At 44.4% G+C, this 22,342-nt stretch overlaps 1 protein-coding gene across 1 annotated transcript in view; it reads left to right on the forward strand.

Annotated features, from left to right (window-relative positions):
* The first annotated feature begins 495 nt into the window (after positions 1 to 495).
* Positions 496 to 22,342, forward strand: part of alpk3b (alpha-kinase 3b) — a 22,335-nt gene continuing 488 nt past the window's right edge. Inside the window, exons 1-14 of the mRNA XM_056279294.1 lie at positions 496 to 629; positions 2,749 to 2,787; positions 5,198 to 5,319; positions 5,900 to 6,017; positions 6,142 to 7,570; positions 9,439 to 10,419; positions 11,113 to 11,569; positions 12,008 to 12,155; positions 20,566 to 20,693; positions 20,782 to 20,817; positions 20,923 to 21,197; positions 21,561 to 21,649; positions 21,761 to 21,978; positions 22,278 to 22,326. Coding sequence (XP_056135269.1) covers positions 496 to 629; positions 2,749 to 2,787; positions 5,198 to 5,319; positions 5,900 to 6,017; positions 6,142 to 7,570; positions 9,439 to 10,419; positions 11,113 to 11,569; positions 12,008 to 12,155; positions 20,566 to 20,693; positions 20,782 to 20,817; positions 20,923 to 21,197; positions 21,561 to 21,649; positions 21,761 to 21,978; positions 22,278 to 22,326 — 4,223 coding nt within the window. The remainder of the gene's footprint in view (positions 630 to 2,748; positions 2,788 to 5,197; positions 5,320 to 5,899; positions 6,018 to 6,141; positions 7,571 to 9,438; positions 10,420 to 11,112; positions 11,570 to 12,007; positions 12,156 to 20,565; positions 20,694 to 20,781; positions 20,818 to 20,922; positions 21,198 to 21,560; positions 21,650 to 21,760; positions 21,979 to 22,277; positions 22,327 to 22,342) is intronic.

Genomic DNA, 22,342 nt, shown 5'->3' on the forward strand with positions numbered 1-22,342 from the left:
ATGGTGAGTTAAACAGAGAGAAGTTGTGGAGAAGAGTTTTTTTTTCTGCTGAAAGTCATCTGCTGAAATTGTACATGTGGCAAGAAGAGATTTGTTTTTCTTCTTTCTTTCTCTTCCTTTTTTTTTTTAACAGTGCATCTCTTGTCCTTGTGCTGCATGGCATTGTGTTTCAGTCTATGGAACAACACAAGGGAACTATGCCTAGTTGTGTTATTAGCATACAGTTTGCTTACTTTCCATGATTTCTAACCGAGACATTTATTTTTTACAAAGTGCCGGTCGTCAGCGTAAACGCTCGAACAGTTTAGCTCTCTCATCTCTCTTTCAGCACTTCTCAGTGTTTTGGGATAAAATCTAAGACCCAGTGACAAAGGGAATCTGATTCTGTTTCATTTTTGCTTCGCCTTTTTTTTTTCTTCCTTTTTACAAAAGAAGAAAGCGAGGGGAGTTTCTCTGGAGAGCCCTTAATCTCTGCGTAACGTTATCTGGTGGAAAATGAGTTCCAGGAGGATGATAACACGCTCCTATTCTGGCGACGGAAGATCCGGCCATGTCAATGGGGATGATGTCAGTGGGAGTGGCCGACCCAGTAGCCGTAGTTACCTCTCCAACGTCAGGCCAGAAAACAGGTAGAAATCCCTCATTCATGCAATGTCACCCATGCCCCCCCCCCACCCCACACACACACATCCACTGAGCACCTAGTAAGATGTTTTCACACAACAAGGAAGTAGATGTGCATGGCATGTTTTCTTTGTTTGTGGTTGCCATAGTAACCTGAGCAGTTCAGATGTCCTGTTGACTCCACTTATGCATGCCGGGCCACATCTCACGATATGCTTTTGCATTAAAAATAGGTTTTATAGAGACAGTGAAACCTATTCTAGCTATGAATGAGCTGTTTTTGAAACAACTTTGGCATTTGGTACATTCTGATTTAGCTTTACAATTTAGAGATGTTCAATGATGTTAAGAAAAAATCATGGGCATTGACTTTTAGGGTCATTTTGATAACAGTGACTTGATGGTTAGGCACACTAGATGTCTATGGAGAATTTAATAACCCTATTTTTTGCTTATAGTCAATGATAAACAAAGCACCCTATTGGGCAACATGCCCCAAGGAGTGAGTTGTCTCTCGATCATTGCCTTAACTACATGGGAACATTTTGCTTCCGGAAATCACTTTAATCTGTTTTTTTCCCTTAAATTGAGCAAAGTGACACAATATCTATGTTGTAACCTCAACAAAATAAGAATATACATAACAAAATAACTGAGTATCCTATCATAATGTATAGAAAAATTGTGTCAGAATTTTTCCTTTCTAAAATTGCCATGGCTTCAATTACTACTTTGTTCCCCCACGTGTACAAATAATAAATATATGACCGCTTACGTTACTAATATTGGACAAAAACAGCTATGTTCATTAAAAGTCCAACTGTCTGTAGTGCGAGTGTCTTGTTGTGTTTGTTTAATCATGGTTTGTATGCACTGAAGTGTAAAAATATTCTGAGACTGTGAACTGACCCAAGGCTGATGAGGGGTTTGAACACCAGACATAGATCAACCGCACATAACACACAAGTAGGCGGATGATTTTTCCGGGTTTTTTTTACATGCATGCAAGCACTCCGCAATTAACATGATGTGATGTTTTGGCTGCATGTCCACATGCTGTGGTGATTCAATATATAGCCTGTGTTCTGTATTGAATACATCATATGTATGATCATGCGCCTCATTTCTGAAAATTAATTTCATATGGACTAAAGAGGCTTTTAAAAGCAGATGTGAGGATGATGGGTGCAGTACTTCAGCCCAGTTCTGGGACTTACATAATTTTGTATTACACATTTCTGCCTGTCAAAATCACAGGTAGGATTACTGAAAATCACCAGATGCATTCTCCTAATCTCGTTCTTTATGTTTTATGAAAAAGCACGAGTTATCATTTTCATCATGATTTTGAATAGCCTTATCTCTTGGCACTGATTTCCACCATGACCAGTTCAGGTTTGACTCACAGATCCAAATTCCTTTGGGGTCAAGTCCTGGTTCATCCTTGACCTGCCCCCTGTTCAATCTGTGCTGGGCTCAGTTAAATTGATTAACAGCATAAAGCCAAACCTTCCAGAACAATTGGTGGCTTAAAACTGAATTTCAATCATCCGGGTAGCGTGACGGTCTATTCCATACCAACACAAGGATCGCTGGATCGAATCCTCGTGTTACCTCCAGCTTGGTCGGGCATCCCAACAGACACAATTGGCCGTGTCTGCGGGTGCCTGTTCGGGGAGGAGGGAGAACTGGGGGGAATAACGTGGTCCTCCCTCGTGCTACGCCCCCCTGGCGAAACTCCTCACTGTCAGTTGAAAAGAAGCGGCTGGCGACTCCACATGTATCGGAGGAAGCATGTGGTAGTCTGCAGCCCTCCCCAGATTGGCAGAGGGGGTGGAGCAGTGACCGGGACGGCTCAGAAGAGTGGGGTCATTAGCCGGATAAAATTGGGGAGAAAAAGGGGGGACCGATAAAAGACCGCATTTTAATCATACTCATGCACAGGGAGGTTACTACAGATTTAGAAAGTGGAAATTGCAGTGTATTGTGGTAATGAAGTTGGTTCATACTATCACACAGTCTGAGCTCATTGTCCATATGAATTTCCTTTGTCATGTTCAGGAATGTGTAGCCAACATGTTATGTGCCTGATAAGCTGCCTCTGTTTGCCTCCTTTCTGCATAGTTGCTCAAGTCACAGGTATTCTCAGTACAGGCCACCAAGGTATTGTAATGAGTTTGTCCAATCCATATGAATTAACACTTGGACGTGTGAATGCAGAGTGTGTGCAGATGAGTGACTGGCATTTTGCAGATTGTGATACGCTGCACCTGACGTACTAATTTTGAAAATTTTCAGCCCCTGTGTTAAATCTGGAAATCAAATTCAGTAAAGGGTTCTATTTTAATCACATATTTCCTGTTTTTGAGAGGGAAAAGATGCATACTAGAGTGATATCTTTAGCACACTGACCTATATGTTTCAGCAGTGGTCTTCAAAACTGGGGACCTAAATGAAATGATTTCTTATTTCGTCCAAACTGGTTTAATGTTGCTAACTCAAACATGCTCTTCCCCCCATCTTTCCAACAACCCAATTTTTTTTACAGTCTACTTAATATCACATCAAGGCTATGATGACATAGTAGTAGCCAGAGGTTGCATTCAAAATAAGAATTGGCGTTTTACAAACTTTTGTCATCGTGGGCAACGATTTGTAATTGACGAAACCATTTGAAAATTTCCACAGCCCAGTTTCTTGGTTTTGACCCAGAATTTAAAAAAGGTACCTTCTTGGTCTTCATCCAGACTGAAAACTGTTTAAATAACATTTTACCGAAGCATGACATCCCAGTTTGGATAACCAGCTCCAGGCCTGCCCACAGAAATGGCTGGGCCCCTGAAAAGGTCCCGTGAATGGGCACCCCCCCCAATCTGCTTTACGCATATAAACACATGCATGTGCTCTCTCTCTCTCTTCTACTAAACACATACACTAACCGGCCGCTTTATTAGGCACACCTGTCCAACTGCTCATTAACGCAAATTTCTAATCAGCCAATCACATGGCAGCAACTCAATGCATTTAGGCATGTAGACATGGTCAAGACGATCTGCTGCAGTTCAAACCGAGCATCAGAATGGGGAAGAAAGGTGATTTAAGTGACTTTGAACGTGGCGTGGTTGTTGGTGCCAGACAGGCTGGTCTGAGTATTTCAGAAACTGCTGATGTACTGGGATTTTCACGCACAACCATCTCTAGGGTTTACAGAGAATGGTCCGAAAAAGAGAAAATATCCAGTGAGCGGCAGTTCTGTGGGCGAAAATGCCTTGTTGATGCCAGAGGTCAGAGGAGAATGGCCAGACTGGTTCGAGCTGACAGAAAGGCAACAGTAACTCAAATAACCACTCATTACAACCGAGGTATGCAGAAGAGCATCTCTGAACGCACAACACGTCGAACCTTGAGGCAGATGGGCTACAGCAGCAGAAGACCACACCGGGTGCCACTCCTGTCAGCTAAGAACAGGAAACTGAGGCTACAATTCGCACAGGCTCACCAAAATTGGACAATAGAAGATTGGAAAAACGTTGCCAGGTCTGATGAGGCTCGATTTCTGCTGCGACATTCGGATGGTAGGGTCAGAATTTGGCGTCAACAACATGAAAGCATGGATCCATCCTGCCTTGTATCAACGGTTCAGGCTGGTGGTGGTGGTGTAATGGTGTGGGGGATATTTTCTTGGCACACTTTGGGCCCCTTAGTACCAATTGAGCATCGTGTCAACGCCACAGCCTACCTGAGTATTGTTGCTGACCATGTCCATCCCTTTATGACCACAGTGTTCCCACCTTCTGATGGCTACTTCCAGCAGGATAACGCGCCATGTCATAAAGCTCGAATCATCTCAGACTGGTTTCTTGAACATGACAATGAGTTCACTGTACTCAAATGGCCTCCACAGTCACCAGATCTCAATCCAATAGAGCACCTTTGGGATGTGGTGGACTGGGAGATTCGCATCATGGATGTGCAGCCGACAAATCTGCAGCAACTGCGTGATGCTATCATGTCAATATGGACCAAACTCTCTGAGGAATGTTTCCAGTACCTTGTTAAATCTATGCCACGAAGGATTAAGGCAGTTCTGAAGGCAAAAGGGGGTCCAACCCGGTACTAGCAAGGTGTACCTAATAAAGTGGCCAGTGAGTGTACATGTAAACTGAGAGAGACTTACTCAGTACTGGGGGCTGCACAGGCGCACACACACATACACAAACACACACACCATAATATAACTCTTTGACACACTTAAACACACCAAGGTCAACAAAGATCTGCTACACTTACGCCACACATTTCTTAGTAGAAAATGCAATTTCCTACCATATGGCTTCATCTTTGCCTCTTATACAGCAATGTTCCTTGTCTTACTGGATGCAAAGTCCTTTATAATGTCTTTAAAGTCCATCTGCTTAGCCAGGTCACACTCAATGGCAAGTATTGGCATTATCACTGCTTATATTTAGGATGAACATGATTATTGCTGCCCCCCCCCCCAACGGCTGGGCCCCAGAAAGCATTCCCTTTCCCCCCCCCCATGGTTAGCCCTGACCAGCTCTTCATTTTGCAGGAGCACACTTTGCACTGTAATGGCCCAACTGACAGAAGAGACACAGCCGTTTTTTGAGACAACCCTGAAGTCAAAAGCTGTGTCTGAAAATTCCAATGTGAAGTTCACTTGTGTGGTAACAGGTAGGCACCGCTTTGAACTTTTGCTGACACATTATAAGAAACATTTTACGGCAACGTTTTACAATAGTGGTGCCTTACAAAACATGAACTCTGGTAATTAACCTTCATATATCGTGGGAGGGACACTCCTGCTGAGTAATGTGCCAAAATTTCCTTTTTTTTTCTTTGATACAATTATTCTGCATCATGTCCCAGTTTCAGCTAATGTGTTAGGTAGCAGTATACCCAGGGAAATACACTAAAAACTAAATGCATATCAAAAATGTTTTCCAAGTTATCCTGATATTTCCAAACTCTGATCATTTTTTGGGCAGTGCCAACTGCCAACTGGTTGTCTAGAAATCTTTAATTTCCAATTTTGGATCCACTTTTTGTGGTATTAAGTTCATTATGTGTGCACCCTTTGTAGATACAGACAAGATCATGTACAGTATGTCTTTTCACTGACAAATATTTATAGTTTACTGCACTTAATATAAAGTATTGGAAAGAAGCTATTATAAAGTTAAATGGTATATTTTTTTGGGTACTCCGTAGATATATTTTATAATTGCAATAATTTTGTCTTTGTTTGCCTCAGGTTACCCTACCCCTGAAGTTATTTGGTATAAAGACGACATGCAATTGGACAGATATTGTGGGCTGCCTAAACATGAAATATTCCGTAATGGACAAAATTATTCCCTGCACATTTACAAGTATGAATGTTTTCAAGTATGAATATATTTCTAGCTGTATGGAAAAATTAGAGTTGTTTCTGTTTAGCTTTTATCTAGCTAGACATTTAAACTAGTTGTTGTTTTTTGTTTTTTTTCTCCTTAGTTGCACTGTGGAAGATGCAGCTCTTTATCAGGCATCAGCCAGCAACAACAAAGGCATTGTGTCCTGCTCTTGTGTTTTGGAGGTCGGGGTAATGAACGAGTACAAGATCCACCAGCGGTACTTTGCCAAGCTCAAGCAAAAGGCGGAGAACAAGCGAAGGGAACTAGAAGGGAAGGAGAACAAGGAGCCACCAGGCCAACAGCAACAACTAAGAACCATCAGTCCGGACCGCACGCAAAGGAAACGCCGGTCCCCAATGGAGGCCAGTTTCACCACACCTCGCTCCATGGAAGATGAGGGGACTGAGAAGAGCCATCCAATCCCGGCGGCCGAGGCTGAGGCCAGGCTAAAGGAGGCTGCTGATGGACAAACCGAGGAGAGGTCCATCCCGATCACTACCAGGGCAGTGTCTCCCATAATGAATGGACAGGCTATCAATGAAAATGGCAGTAAAAGTGTCACATACACATATGACTCTGTGCAGAAGATCTTCACTTCACACCAACCAAAAACTCCCTTTGTCAAAAAGAAGATAAAGATCTCTAGTGTTGAGGAGAGTGTCAAGGCAGATATTATGGCAGAGAGGATGTCTGAAGAGAGGAAGGTGGATGGGGAGGCCTGTATTGTACTGTCTCCCACAGAATCTTTGCAATATCAGGGCTCTTCAGAAGAGGTTATGGAGGTAATGAGCACCACTGACACTTTGAATTCAAACTCTATCAAAGAGATTGAACGGCATCAGAAAAAAGCAACAGATGAAGCATTGCCAATTAATATACCTTCAGACGATGAGAAGGTATGTGCAGAGGGACATATAGAGTTGCTTGCACAAGGGAAACAGTCGACTGTTCCGCTCTACTCTTTATGTCCAGACATTGCATCCTCCACTGTCCTCCACTCCACAAACCATTATTTGTCAGGGACTGAAAGTAAAAAAGTTGCAGAGCTTGAGAAGGAAGCTGGACGCTGCGATGCAGAGGAAAATTCAGGATTGTATGGTCCAAGCCCTCCTGTTACATCAACACAACCATCGTCAACTCCTGTAGCAACAGCTCACCAGTCCTTGAGCAACATAGCAGAGGAAGATGTAATTAAAATGCAACAAGAGGACATCACAGCCATGGAAGTAGAGGCAAAGCCTAACGCAACAGAATGCCAACTTCAGACTGCTGTGCCACCGGCACATGAAACTGGTGACATGGCCGTGGATTTAGCAAAACACAATACACAGTGTTTCAATACCGCTGGTCCAATACATCACGCATCTCCAGTTCACAGCAGCCTGGAGTCAGCAGACACACCCTGTGAGACCGTGGCTGCATCGCTTCAGCCAAAACACGAACAGTCAAGTGATCAGTTGTCTGAGACAGAAACAAGCAACGACGGCCTGAAGAATGCGTCTGTGTCTCAGCCGCCCCTGCAGGGAGAGGTGAGAGACCGTGTTCGAATGAGCTCATGAGTGCTTTGCATTGCCAACACAGACCAGATCAGTAACACAAGCATCTTGTGGCTATTTATAGACTTTACAAGTATGCCATGCTGTGTGACAAGAATTAAATGACGCACACACTGACAAATGCAACAGGTATATTCCCACACTGAATCTAGAAATACTGCTTAATGTTAACGGCAAGGATAAAAACACTAACAAACAAACTAACAAACAAAATACATCCATGCATAACTAAAGATAGAAATTTGGTATTTCAAATCTTACATAAGGTCTTATATAATGTGCGCTCTCCATATTTAAAATTTCATGATCAGTAATCTTGACAGTCATGCACTGAGGAAACAAGCAATGGAGGCAATGAAAAGCAAAATGAAATAATTGGGGTTGTGATGGAGACTTAACAGAAGCGGGAAAACTGAAATAATAAGAGCACTTTGGGTGCCTGGTGAATCTTGCTGTCTCAAGGGGACATCTGATTAAGTTTTTAATTATGTAACACATGAGCCAAATTTAAGTAAATTGAAGAAACTTTTCTTCATATTGCCAATATTTTTTTTTCAATAAACAACACCATTTCTCAGACTTGCTGTAAATCAGCAAAATCTGTTCCTCCATAAATTTTACCTACATCAGGTCTCTTAAATGTAGCTCTCAAATTCTCAGATGCTTTATCCTAAAAACCCCTCGCTGCTCTCTGCTAATGCAATCATCTTGATTCTGGGCAGCTGTCCAAATATTGAGGGAACCGGCCACAAACACTGAAAAACACATAGCTGGAGCAGCTTCTGAAATGATTTGCTTCCCAGCCTGGCCACACTGGAACTCAAAAGAGGCCTTTTCCTTGTGAATAGCTTTAAATACAGTGATAAAAAGAAATGAGCCACGCACTTTTGTTTCAGGTTGGAAGTCAAACATCAAATGCGTCATTTATCTCTTTTCATGACTCTGACTTAAGAGACAAAGCAGTTTCTACATGCAGCTGCTTTTTGAAGGCAGGCCAAGGCAGACATCTGGCAAAGAGAATAAACTTGGAGCCACATTGTGGCTTAGCTTGTTCACGGACGACACCCGAGACAGAGAATCCATTAGAGCCCTTGGTGCTAATATGGATTTTACTGTAAATAAACATGTTTGTGGAACACTGATATTTGGTAGTGTGTAGCATCATTATTCTAAAATTTTGATCCATAATGTTCCAGTAATAGCATGCGTTACCAATTTGCTATGACTGAGAGTGTGGTGTTGCTTGACTACTGCTTGCATTTGATGGTTGATGGATCAGAAAAGCTAGAATTGCTTTTTTACTATTTAGTATGCTAGTTTTAGGGTAGATGTAAGGATGGAGGATTAGGGTTTATATATGCTGCTCATAAAGCTACAAACAACGGTGTGGGGTCAGAAAGGTACACTTTAAGGACTTGCCTAATTAGAAATAAACCGACAGGGACTTTGTCAACAGGAGGACCATGTCAAGAATCAATTTCCAGGTTCCCTGCTCTCAACTTGTTTGCAACAGAATGAAATATGGCTCAATTAAGAGTAAAACTCAAATGTTCCTTAATACACTGTCAATCAATGTGAGTCCACAGAGTATCACTTGTGCAAATGTGTTGTCTAGATCAGGCTTTGGTAGCACGCTGTTGATGTTTACAAATATTTCCACAATTATTCATGGATTGCTGTCTGCATTTTCCCCTTAATGTGTTTCCCCTCCTTTGTTTGTTGTGAATGTTACACTGTTGCCGCCTTTAACATTGCATGTGTTTATCCATGTCCAGCATAGCCAGGGATAAAAGGAATAAGTATTTACAGCATGGAAACCTATGGTTGTTTTGTGCCTCAAGGTCACACAGGCCCATACACGGACAAACAGGAATGATGCACCTGTCAACCTTGAACCACAACCCACCCTATGCACAACGGATGACCAATTGCCACTAAAGACTCCATCAGAAAGAGAGACTGCGACAGATGACAACCAGACCGCTACTTTGCGCAATCCTGTCCAAGCAGCCTTTGACAAAATGACACAGGACACATGGGACCATTCCAGGGGATCAAGTGAAAGCCATACAGTCCTTTTTACAGACGTACAAAAGTCACCCCTCGAAAGTCCTGGTGATGAGGAGAACACCCCGGGGTGTAATATTTCGCCCACCGTCCAGCAAAGCCAAGTTGAGAAAGCTATAAAAACTGTTATGCAGACAGAAATAAAAGTTGACAAGAAAGCAGAGAGTAATGAAGGAGGTACGTTAGAAATACAGGGGGACAATTTGTACCCAAATGAAAGGAAAGTTGAGATGGAAACTGAAGTTCTGTCACTAAAGTTGGGCGAACAAGCTGAAATAGAAAGAACCATGAATGCAGGGGAAAAACAAACAGTTAACGCGACCATTGAGCATGTAGCTTGTGATGAATTTGAGAAGAAGGAGACTGTGATGAAAAAGGCAGAGGAGACTCATCCAGAATCGCAAAATCTGAAACTGACTCGATCTGAGACCACGAGTCCACATGTGACCAATAATCCAGAGAAAACAAGGATTCAAAACTCCAATAAGTCTGAGCAATACATAAAAGACTTCAGAGAGATCCCAAAACCAGTATCCAAAGTCATATCAATCGCTGAACTGTTGAGGTCACAGATGAAGGCTCTTGATGTGACAGGAGGTCAGTCTGTGACAACCAAATCACCAAACCCTGATGGCAATTTGTTTCCCACTACAAATGAAACAGAGGTCACGACAGAAAAACGTTCAGAATTAAGAACAGAAAACAGAGATCGTACACTGGAAGTGGAGAAATCCAAGACTGATCGGCACACAGAGGTAAATGGTGATGCTGATCCCACTGCAAACATGAAGTCTAAACACTTTGGAGTTCACCACAGACTAACTCAAACTAAGAGTGAAAAAATGCAGTCCTTCACTGCCGTTTCCCCAATTGTTGAGGTTACACACAAACCTGCTGCCATCCCCTCTATCTCTGTCATAGACATGGGCAACACTTTAAAGACTGGAAAATGTCCCTCTAGTACAAAAAGGGATACTGACAGCATCATGGACACTGGCCAGCAGTCTGGACCATTACTTCTGATTGCTGTGAAAGATGATACTAGCATTTTTCACTCTAGCACTGAAAACGTCCTGATAGATATTTCTCCTGCTACACCAAAGCAAGAACTTGGTGACAAAATCCCTCCAAATTCAAACATATATTCTGCAGAATGCCCATTGCCAAAGGCCAGCACTCCAACAACAATGACGCCTATCTTTAAGCCCGATGATGAGAAACAATTTCATAGCCCTGATCCAGAATTTACACAAACTTTAACCCCAGAAATTCAATCTATTAGTGACACTCATTGGAGTATCACTCAAACTAATTCAAGTGCACTTTTAGATAAGAATAAGGAACACAAAACAACTACGAGTGGTTTGGACACTGTACAAAGCTTTGCCACCAAAAGTACAGTGTTTGGCGTGGTAACACAAGGTATTATACCTCCACTTACTCAACAGGAGAGCTCTTTGTCTACAGCTGAGATTGTTTCAAACCCCGAAGATAGCCCATTGTTAAGGGAAAGAAACGGTACTCCTCCCATCCCATCTGCTACCCCACAAGAACTGGCCTCTGGAGCCCGTCGCAAAATCTTCATCCCCAAGAGCAAAACAGAAGACAGCGAGGCCACATCGCCAGCTGATAACCAATCTCAGAAAGAGGAAGGGCCCTCAAAAAGCAGCAACCTTTCCCCAGGCTCGGTGATGCTCTCAGCATCTCCCACACTGTCACGACGCTCATCTGTTCTTCAACCCAGTGGCCCACGAACCCCTCCACCCGAAAGGCGGTCACCTCTATTCAACAGGAGGAAGGTGGCACAGGACCCTCCAACACCAAGCCAGGAGCCAAATCAGCAGATCGTCACACTCAAGACTGAAGAAAAAACTGTAGAAAAGAACAAGCACAACCCATTTAAAGGTAAGATACCAATATATCTGATACCAATGAATAGAAGTGAAAGCTTTTGTTGTGGTTACACCCCATATATTGTACTTAGTTGAACAATCAAACTTAACATCGTCTCTATTTGCAATAGTATTTCTACACTGTGAAGGCAGTTCTGCTGCAGTCAATGCCAGTGGTCACTGTTATAGGCGGCTGGCCTTAGAGAGGTTGTTTCATTTAATGAAATAAGCCATTTACATGTAGTTTAGGTTGGCTGAGCATCAATAGGAAGCATGTGGTCACTGCTTGTTTGCTTTGGCACTGCCAAGAAATGGGCCTATGCACTTTGCCAGGAGAGATTAACTGGATAGGTTGATGAGAGGCACTAGACATAGTAGTGGGTAAACTGAAACGTAAGAAAGTGTATATCCTTACCTAGATGACCCTTTTGGGTTCCCTCTCTCCTTCCAGCTCCTCAGGTTATCCGTAAGATTAGGGGAGAGTCTTTCTCAGATGCCTCGGGACACTTGAAACTTTGGTGCCAGTTTTTTAATGTCCTCAGTGACTCGACTCTCAAATGGTGCAGAGATGAAGTGGAGATCGCTCAGGTTAAAAGAAGGTAAGTCCTCAAAGAAGTCCTGGCCAATTTTAGGAGAAACGAAATGATTGAATAGTTTTATTTTAAAAAGGTTTACCTAATAGTAACATTGTTAAAGCCAGCACCCTGAAGGCTGTCTAACCTAGGTCTTGGTTACTGAGGTTGTAAGTATCTGTCAGTAAAAAAAGTCCTTCTATGAGCTTGGTCTGCCACATCTGTTTGTTAGGCACCAACCGTTTCATTCATCTCTACCTGCCCTCTTCTTCTGGCTTTGCTGCTGGTCAGGATGGAGAAATATCATGTTTCCCTGAAAAACATACTTGACATTAACCATTAGAATCAACAACTACAAGAGTTGTTTACTTCAATATTCATGGGTTTGCTATTGTCTTATATTCTCCAGGAATTAGGAATCGGGAACACTTAGTCATTTCACCTCATGTACTTGCGCACATGAAGTGAAACGAAATGTTGTTTCCCCCAGACCACAGCAGTGCAACATACAAAGACACACATTTAAGAACTACAAGTACACACATATTCAAACTAACACATATATCCAAAAAAACAAAAAACAAAAAACTGTCCAACAAACGCCAGCCAGGATGACTGTCGGAACCGCCGGTCTGCATGGGCTAGCAGTAAGCCTAGCCTGCCCCGATTACGCATCCTGTCAGACCGCCCTCCATGTTTCCTCCTCGGGTGCAGCTCCGGGCAGGGGCTGTGGTCCCTGTGGCAACCAGCCGATCCAGCACCAGTTCTCCCGGCCAGACACCCTTGACACACCTCCCAGCACTCCACACGACCACATCAAAAACACCAGTCAACGCCAGGTGAGGCCGCCGCCAGACCGCCCTCGGTGTTATCGGAAGTGCCGGTCTGCATGGGCTAGCAGTTAGCTTAGCCTGCCCCGCTTCCGTGTCCTGTCAGACCGCCGTCGATGTTACCTCCTTGGGTACAGCTCCGGGCAAAGCCGTGGTCCCTGGGCCCACAGCGGAGCAGACCAAGCTCTCCCAGCCGATCCAGCGCCAGCTCTCCAAGCCAACAAATGAAGAGAAAAACTTAAGACGAAGACGTGGACAAAGACATTGCATTGACGGTACTGGGTGAGGCTGCTGCAAATGTGAATTCGCACTGCCATCTACCCACACCGGCACTAGGTGAAGCCGCTGCGAATGTGAATTCGCGCCGCCATCTTCCCACACCGGAAGTAATATTACAAAGTATCAAAAAGGACATCTTCAGGATTGAAGCTTTAAGTTCCAAAGCCATCGGAAATATGAATGATGCATCTTCAAAAGTGTGTTTGCAACCAAAGGTCAAAATGAGCTTTAATAACTATTCCACACAAGATAGCCATGATTACATATTATTGCACTAACCATAAATAATGGTATTTTACTAGCTTAGTCTCACACCTACTATTATTACTACTAGTTTCAGCTGTTCCCGTTAGGGGTCTGTAATATTTGCTAGTAATATTTGATTTGCTAATGTCCCTTACGGCTTTCCGTAGCGCCACAACAAAGTCACGTGATGTACGTAACAACGTCAGTCGGAATCCGGTCGGTGAATAAACACCCAGCACGAGAGAAGTCGTCCTTGCTTTATTAATGTTATAAGTTAACATAGCCAGAGGGCACAGAACATTACATGGTGTCAGAGTAGCGGAGTTTAAATACCCAATATGGATTCGTACGGCGTTCCAGCTCCACGGATGGACTGGGAATCGGCGAACTTACCTGAAGCATGGAGACGATTTCGACAAACAACGGAGCTAATGTTCACGGGCCCCCTGCGCGGGAAGAATGAAGAGGAGAAATGCAGCTACCTCCTGCTCTGGATAGGGGAAAAAGGGCGCGATGTGCACAACACTTGGACACTCAGCGGAGAACAAGCCAAGAAGCTAGAAACGTACTACGATAAGTACACTGAGTACATCACCCCCAAAGCAAACCCGATTTATGCCAGATATAAATTTCATGAAAAGATGCAGGGAGAGAGTGAATCCTTCGAACGATTTGTAACTGAGCTAAAGCTCCTAGTCAAAGACTGTGGCTACCCAAATGCCGACGAGATGGTCAGGGACCGCATCGTGTTTGCCACCAACTCACCCAGAGTGAGAGAAAAGCTACTTAGCCAGGGAGCTGAGCTAACGCTAGAAAAGGCCATAGATGTAGCCCGCTCACACGAGCTAGCAAAGCAACAGCTAAAGTCTATGGGCCAGGGCAGCACACATGAAACGGTGCACGCAATAGGCAGAAAGACTTACAAACCGAACGCACCCAAAGCAGCTAACGCTAACTTCAGACAAAGGGAGGGTAACGTTAGCACCGCCGCTAGGGCGTGTAGCTATTGTGGAGGGCTACACGGCGCTAAAGCCACTTGCCCAGCTAAGGGTAAACAATGCATTAAATGCAAGAAGCTCAATCATTTTGCTAAAGTATGCAAGTCTAGCTCCCAGGGACAGACAAAGTACTACCGCGGCACAGTACATGCCGTCGGAGAGAACCCAGAAGAGTACACCACTGACAGAGAGCAGGAAGAACTGTACTTCGACAACATTACAGTGGAGAGCACCGCTGTGGGAGAACAGACAGAGCTGTACATAGACTGCATCTCAATAGAGAACAACGGAAAAAGCAACGAGCAGGCTTACGTAGAGGTTGGAATTGGCACACCTCCACAGAAGGTAAAGTTTAAACTAGACACTGGGGCACAGGCCAATACTATTCCCACCAACCTGTTCCAGGCGCTGTTCAAAAATGTGACACTGAAACCAGCAATACACAGACTCACTGAATATGGAGGAGGCGCGCTGAGCGTGAAAGGCACATGCAAACTCAAATGTAAGTACAGAGACAATGCAATGATGCTGGACTTTTACGTCATTGACACAAACGCCCCACCAGTCATGGCAATGAAAACATGCCGTGACCTAAACTTGGTAAAAATAGTGATGGCTGTGAGCGAGGAAAACAATGTCACATCACAGAGCATAATGGATGAGTATGCAGATGTTTTCCAGGGAATAGGAGAGTTCCCAGGCGAGTGCACCTTCCGCGTCACACCAGATGCAACGCCGGTCGTCTGCCCGCCACGCAGAATCCCCATCGCCCTACGCAGCAAACTGAGGGACGAGCTTGACAGCATGGAGAAAGGCGGCATAATCTGTAAGGTAACAGAACCCACAGAATGGGTGAACGCACTCGTCATTGTTGAGAAGCCAAAGACAGGCAAACTTAGAGTGTGTTTAGACCCCAGAGCTCTTAACAAAGTGATACAACGACCTCACTACCCCCTCCCCACGCTGGAGGACGCCACCACAAAGCTTGCTGGAGCTGAGTACTTTAGCGTGTTAGACGCGCGGTCAGGCTATTGGGCCATCAAACTGAGCACTGAATCCTCAATGTTGACGACATTTAACACAGTGTTTGGCAGGTATCGTTTCCTCAGACTGCCATTCGGAATCGTGTCCGCTCAAGACGAGTTCCAGAGACGCGTGGATGAAACATATGAAGGATTGGACGGTGTGACGGCCATAGTGGACGACATACTAGTGTTCGGCAAGACTAAAGAGGAACATGACCAGCGTCTCAGAGCGATGCTGAAGCGCACAAGGGAGCGAGGGGTGCGGCTCAACCCCGACAAGTGTCACATATGCGTGTCCGAGGTAAGCTACTTCGGCCACACGCTCTCACACGAAGGCATCAAACCAGACCCACACAAGGTGAAGGCGGTCAAGGACATGCAACCCCCACAGAACAAAGCAGAGCTGGAGACAGTCCTCGGCATGATCAACTACCTCGCCAGATTCGCTCCACACCTCTCACAGATAAACTCACCCCTCAGACAGCTTCTGAAACAGGACAGTGAGTTTGTGTGGGATGCAGTCCACGACAAGGCGTTCCAAGAGATGAAGAATCTCATTACACAGCACCCAGGTCCAGTACTCTCATATTTCGACCCGCAGAAAGAGCTGCGACTCCAAGTGGATGCATCCAAAAGTGGCCTTGGGGCTGTCATGCTCCAAGATGGCAAACCAATTGCCTATGCGTCCAAGTCACTCAACAGCACTGAAGAAAACTACGCACAGATAGAGAAGGAGCTCTACGCTGTGGTCTTCGGCTGCAAGAGGTTCCACGAGTACATGTATGGACGAAAAGTGATTGTGGAGTCAGACCACAAGCCTCTGGAGGCAATACTAAAAAAGCCACTGGCAGCAGCACCACCCCGGCTGCAACGGATGATCCTGGCGCTCCAAAAATACGACATCCAAATCATCCACCGCCCCGGTAAGGACATACCGGTGGCCGACACACTGTCACGCAAGTCAATAGAACACCACGACAGTGACCTACAGGAAGGGATGGAGGCCCAAGTGCACACAGTCCTCAGCAACATCCCTGTGAGCGACACAAGACTCACAGAAATCAAGCAGGAAACAGCGCAAGATCCACAGCTCACCGCACTCAGACGAGCCACACTCACTGGCTGGCCAGACACAAAGAAAAAGTGCCCGCCCAGCATCCAGGAATACTGGAACCACAGAGCAGAAATCTCAGAAATGGACGGTATCCTGTTCAAAGGTGAGAGAATCATTGTCCCCCAAAAGCTTCGCAAGGACATGATACAGCGCATCCATGCCAGCCACCTTGGCGTGGAAAAAAGCAAATGCCGAGCAAGAGACTTACTGTTCTGGCCTGGCATGGGGAAACAGATCGAGGATGCGGTAGCAGACTGCAGCATATGCCAAGAACGGCGCAGCGCAAATGCAAAGGAACCAATGATGTCACACGCCATACCCGAGCGGCCGTGGCAAGTGATAGGCACAGACCTATTCACATGGAACTCACAGGACTTCATAGTCACTGTGGACTACTACTCCAGATTCTTCGAGCTAGAAAGACTTTACAGCTGCACCTCATCTGCCGTCATCATGAAGCTGAAAGCAGCAATGGCTCGACACGGAATCCCCGAGACTATCATCAGCGACAACGGTCCGTGCTACAGCTCTGGTGAGTTCCGCAACTTCTCACAGACATGGGGTTTCTCACACACCACCACAAGCCCCCACTACCCACAGAGCAACGGCCTCTCCGAGAAGACTGTCCAGACGGCCAAACGCATCCTGGACAAAGCCAAAGCTGAGAACAAAGACCCCTACATGAGCTTACTGGAGTATCGCAACACACCGGTGGACAACCTGAAATCACCGGCACAGCTACTGATGAGTCGGAGGCTGCGGTCCATTCTCCCATCAACAGCAAAACACCTGCAGCCACAGATCGCCAGTCAGGAGGATGTTCACAAAAGGAGAGAGGTATGTCAACAGCGCCAGCAGGCATACTACAACCGAACAGCCAAACCTCTGCCCCACCTGCCCGCAGGCACACCAATCCGCTTCCGGCAGGAGGATGGATCCTGGAGACCTGCAACTGTGGAAAGACCAGCGAACACAGACAGGAGCTACCACATCCAAACCAAAGAAGGTCAGATCTACCAACGCAACCGTCAACACCTGCGACAAAGCAGAGTGAACACTCACACTACACACACACACACTTCACAGCAGACTGTTACCAGCGCTAACAACAACACACAAGCCCATCAGCAAGAGCATGCTGAACCTCCAGACACGAACAATCAGCGACAACCAGACACACAGCCTGGTTACACCACGAGGTCAGGTCGCACGGTCAAACCAAGACAAATCCTTGACTTATGAATAGGGCCCTACCAAATTCACGGTACATTTCGCTCAATTTCACGGACCTAGTTTCTCGAAAATCACAGATTTCACGGAATCTATAAGAAAAATGCGACATTTCACGGCAATTATTAAATTATACTTTTTATTCACACAGGGCCTGAATAGCCCAGCCTACTGCACACAGCATAACCGTACTGGTGGTTTAATGTAAGCACTGAGCATCCTGCGATGGTGCTTGGCTTCATGCTCTGTCTCTGCGATGAAAATACTTGTCCATGTTTTGACACGGCCCTCTCCGCGTCCAAAGAGTTCGTCGGGATTGACAGACAGCGCCACGCTACTTTAGCAAGGTGTGGTAGCCTAGATTCGGAGGATTTCCAAAAAGCTAGCACTGGTAAAGTTGTGTCCACCTCTTGTGCGATGTGTTTGTAGTTCGGCAATTCCAGCCTACAGTTTTTGTCAAATCCAGGAATGTCCGTGCGGAGTGAGTTTAAATCCACCGTCAAAATAAGTGTTTGTGCAGGGTCAAAAATGCGCACTGCTTTCAGGAATTCGGCCGCTGGTTGTTTAAATCTACTTTGCGTAATGTTCTCGTTTGACTCGTCTCCGAACCACCTTGTGGTTCTTTTTCGGCAGCCCTCTTTTTGTGGAGATGAGTTTCACTTTCCAAGTGACGCTGAATCGTTGCTCGTCGACTGTGATCTAACGAGATATTACAACTCGTACAAAATAATTTCCCGCCATCAGCGTGTAAAATATGTTTTCCAAACTCAATTACTCTGTCGTCTGCAGTCGTGTTTTTTGAGGCTTTAGATTTCGACATCTTCAGCACGTTAGGGCCTAAGCTAACATGCTGGCGACAGCTAACTCAAACTATGCTAGTAACAACTATGATCATTGCGACCACCCCGGATGCTCATTTAACCAATCAATGTCTTAGACACGTGAATGCTTTTATTCGCGCATCCAAAATGTCAATCATGTCAGCACAGTATTTTCTCAAACTGGTTGCGCACTTAAATTCTGCATTTCACTGCATTTCACGGCAAATGGTCAATTACACGGGAAGAGGCTGATTTCACGGTCCGTGACGCGATTTTCACGGCCGTGAATTTGGTAGGGCCCTACTTATGAATGTAAAAAAAAAAAAGAAATGAAAAAAAAGATGAAATGTTATTACGGTGTCACATTTAGACAGTGAAGGAAATGTTTTACACTACTTTGTTGCAGTCCAGTTATATAAGAGTTCCACTTTCATATTCTTTCTTATTAAGATTGTATTCGCTTATAAACGTGCTCAACGTGGTCTGTATCTCTGCAGAGAAAGCAGCACTTTTCAGAAAAAGGGAGATGTAATATTTGCTAGTAATATTTGATTTGCTAATGTCCCTTACGGCTTTCCGTAGCGCCACAACAAAGTCACGTGATGTACGTAACAACGTCAGTCGGAATCCGGTCGGTGAATAAACACCCAGCACGAGAGAAGTCGTCCTTGCTTTATTAATGTTATAAGTTAACATAGCCAGAGGGCACAGAACATTACAGGGTCGCCACAGCGGATCATCCGTTTTCTTTTCTTCCTGTCCTCTGCACCTTCCTCTGTCACACCAGCCCCCTGCATGTCTTCCCTCACCACATCCATAAACTTCTTCTTTGGTCTTCCTCTTTTCCTCTTCCCTGCCAGCTCCATATTCAGCATCCTTCTGCCAATATACCCAGCATCTCTCCTCCACACATGTCCAAGCCATCTCAATCTTGCCTCTCTTGCTTTGTCTCCAAATCGTCCAACCTGAGCTGTCCCTCTAATATACTCGTTCCTAATCCTGTCCTTCTTCGTCACTCCCAATGAAAAGTTTAGCATCTTCAACTCTGCCACCTCCAGCTACGCCTCCTGTCTTTTCGTCAGTGCCACTGTCTCCAAACCATATAACATAGCTGGTCTCACAACCATCTTGTAAACCTTCCCTTTAACTCTTGCTGGTACCCTTCTGTCACAAATCACTCCTGACACTCTTCTCCACCCACTCCACCCTCCCTGTACACTCTTCTTCACCTCTCTTCTGCACTCCCTGTTACTTTGAACAGTTGACCCCAAGTATTTAAACTCATATGCCTTCATCACCTCTACTCCTTGCATCCTCACCATTCTGCTGTCCTCCCTCTCATTCACACATATGTATTCCATCTTGCCCCTACTGACTTTCATTCCTCTTCTCTCCAGTGCATACCTCCACCTCTCCAGGCTCTCCTCAACCTGCACCTCACTCTGTACTAGCTTAGCCTCACATAATTGAACTAAACTATTTACTTTGTTGGCTAAGCCTCTGACATAACAAGTATGATAGTGTAATGGTGTAGGGCATACATCATCTGTTGAAATACTACAAATCAACAACCATACTGTATGTTATCTGAAAAGTCTTTGTGATTGTTTTAACAACCCAACTTCTATTTGCATTGAAGTAATGCAAAAAAAAAAAATCAGTTAACTCAAAAATATCACAAGTTACGAGACTAGCATAGAGCAAAGCTGAATTAATTTTGGTCATGTTTAAATAATGCATTCATGCATGCTGCGTTCATGCAGAGGGTAGACAAATATACTTCAAATGTTTCAGTAAACACTTTTCAAAAGTGATGCAAGATAACTGGGTTTTGTTTCCATTTATTCGGTGTGCACCCTGACAGCCTCTTCACACTTGCTTTTATTTTTCCCAGTGCAGGAGATGAGACTCAGGTGAATCTAGCCATTGTCCAGGCATCAAGCAGAGACTGTGGGGTTTATGGATGCACAATTACAAATGAGCATGGAACAGATTCAACAGACTTCCTGCTTAGTGCAGATAGTATGTGCTCATTTATATTTTTTGCAGTAATAAAACACATTTCCTTTTCAGCTAAAGAATGACTCATTGTCTTCTTTATATTTTCCAGTCCTTGCTGGAATGTCCCTGCGTGAGGATCTTGGCGGTAAGTTGAGATTTCGTTTATTCAAATCATTCGCGAGCAATTGATAATGATGTTTTGTCTGTGACAGTGTGCATTCTCTCATCCTAACCTCTCTCCTCTCTGCAGTTGGAGAGGAGATTGAAATGACACCCCTACTGTTGAACAAGGGTCTAGCTGACTCTGGTGTCTGGGGCAACAAATTCTTTGGCCGCGTTATGATGCAGGAATCTCGTATCGGTGAAGGCTGCACTCACAAAGTCTGGAGGGCAAAGGTTATCTACGGCCTGGAACCTGTGTTCGAGTCAGGGACCACATGTATCATTAAAGTGTGCAGTCCCATCACCTATGCAGGCAAACAGGAAACCCACCTGGTAGAGATGAACATGGGCATCACCCAGCGGGCAAGTATGATCAGGAAGAGTGCGACTTTTTCTCATTTTCATGCAGGTGTAGCACTTATTTGAAGTCATTTGACAGAGTGATGACAGGTTAATGAAAGCATCTAACACGTAAACAAAATAAAGATCAGTGACGGTTATGGTCTGTTGTGCAACATGTACAAATACTTTAAAATAAGTTCTTGTTCTGCACAAGTGAGGCTTTTGTAAATTATTAATCTCATGATTTTTAAAAATGATTTTAAAAAACTAAACCTACAAATTTGGTTTAAAGATAAATAAGGCAAAAGCCCTTCCTAATCCCCTTCCTTCCATTTTTTTAGCATTAACTAAAAACATGGCTTTTCTTTAATGCTTTTTAAACAGGTATGTAGAATTCAGAACCTTGCTCGTGAATACTGCAAAGTCTTCTCTGCAGAGGCAAGAGTGATCGAAAACTTTGGCAAATCTCTAGAGTGAGTAAAATCTGTTTAATCAAAATGACAAGTTGCCCCTTCAACGTTGTGTACAAAGACATCAAAATTTCCCTTAAGATCCCTCACATCAGTATGGCCTTTATTACACAGGGTGATTCCAGTGTACTTGATGTACCGACCAGCAAATACTATTCCTCATGCAACAGTTGAGACTGATCTGAAGGGAGTCTATCTGAAATATTCTCGACTGGATGACACAGGCAGACTAGTCATGAGGACTGCATCAGAGGTTGAACAGAAGTGCTGTGCTCTGCAACATTGGATCCATCAGTGGACCAATGGCAATCTGTTACTCACCCGGATGGAAGGTAGGTAGAAACCAACACATGGGCCTTCAGGACTTTAAATAAGGTGCCTTGCACAATTTTCAGTTTTATGCCATTCAAACCTCCTGACCCATTTACACAGCAGAGTACGTCTGCTTTTTCCAAACGTGCTAAAATTCTCGAGACAGCACTGATGCTTTAATTTATTATTTTTTTTGCAACGTGAGACACATTTGGACAGGCATCAAATTTTGTCGTGTAAGACACAATTTTGGAGTTACTTTGCTTTTGAAAATGCCTAATTTGGGACTAAATGTGTTCAACGTGTGGTTATTCTGCAGGTGTTGACACTAAGATCACCAATGTTGGAATTTCAATTAAATCAACAGGGTGGGTATAATTGTAT

The sequence above is a fragment of the Lampris incognitus genome, chromosome 4 (assembly GCF_029633865.1).
Source record: "Lampris incognitus isolate fLamInc1 chromosome 4, fLamInc1.hap2, whole genome shotgun sequence".
Lineage (NCBI taxonomy): Eukaryota > Metazoa > Chordata > Actinopteri > Lampriformes > Lampridae > Lampris > Lampris incognitus.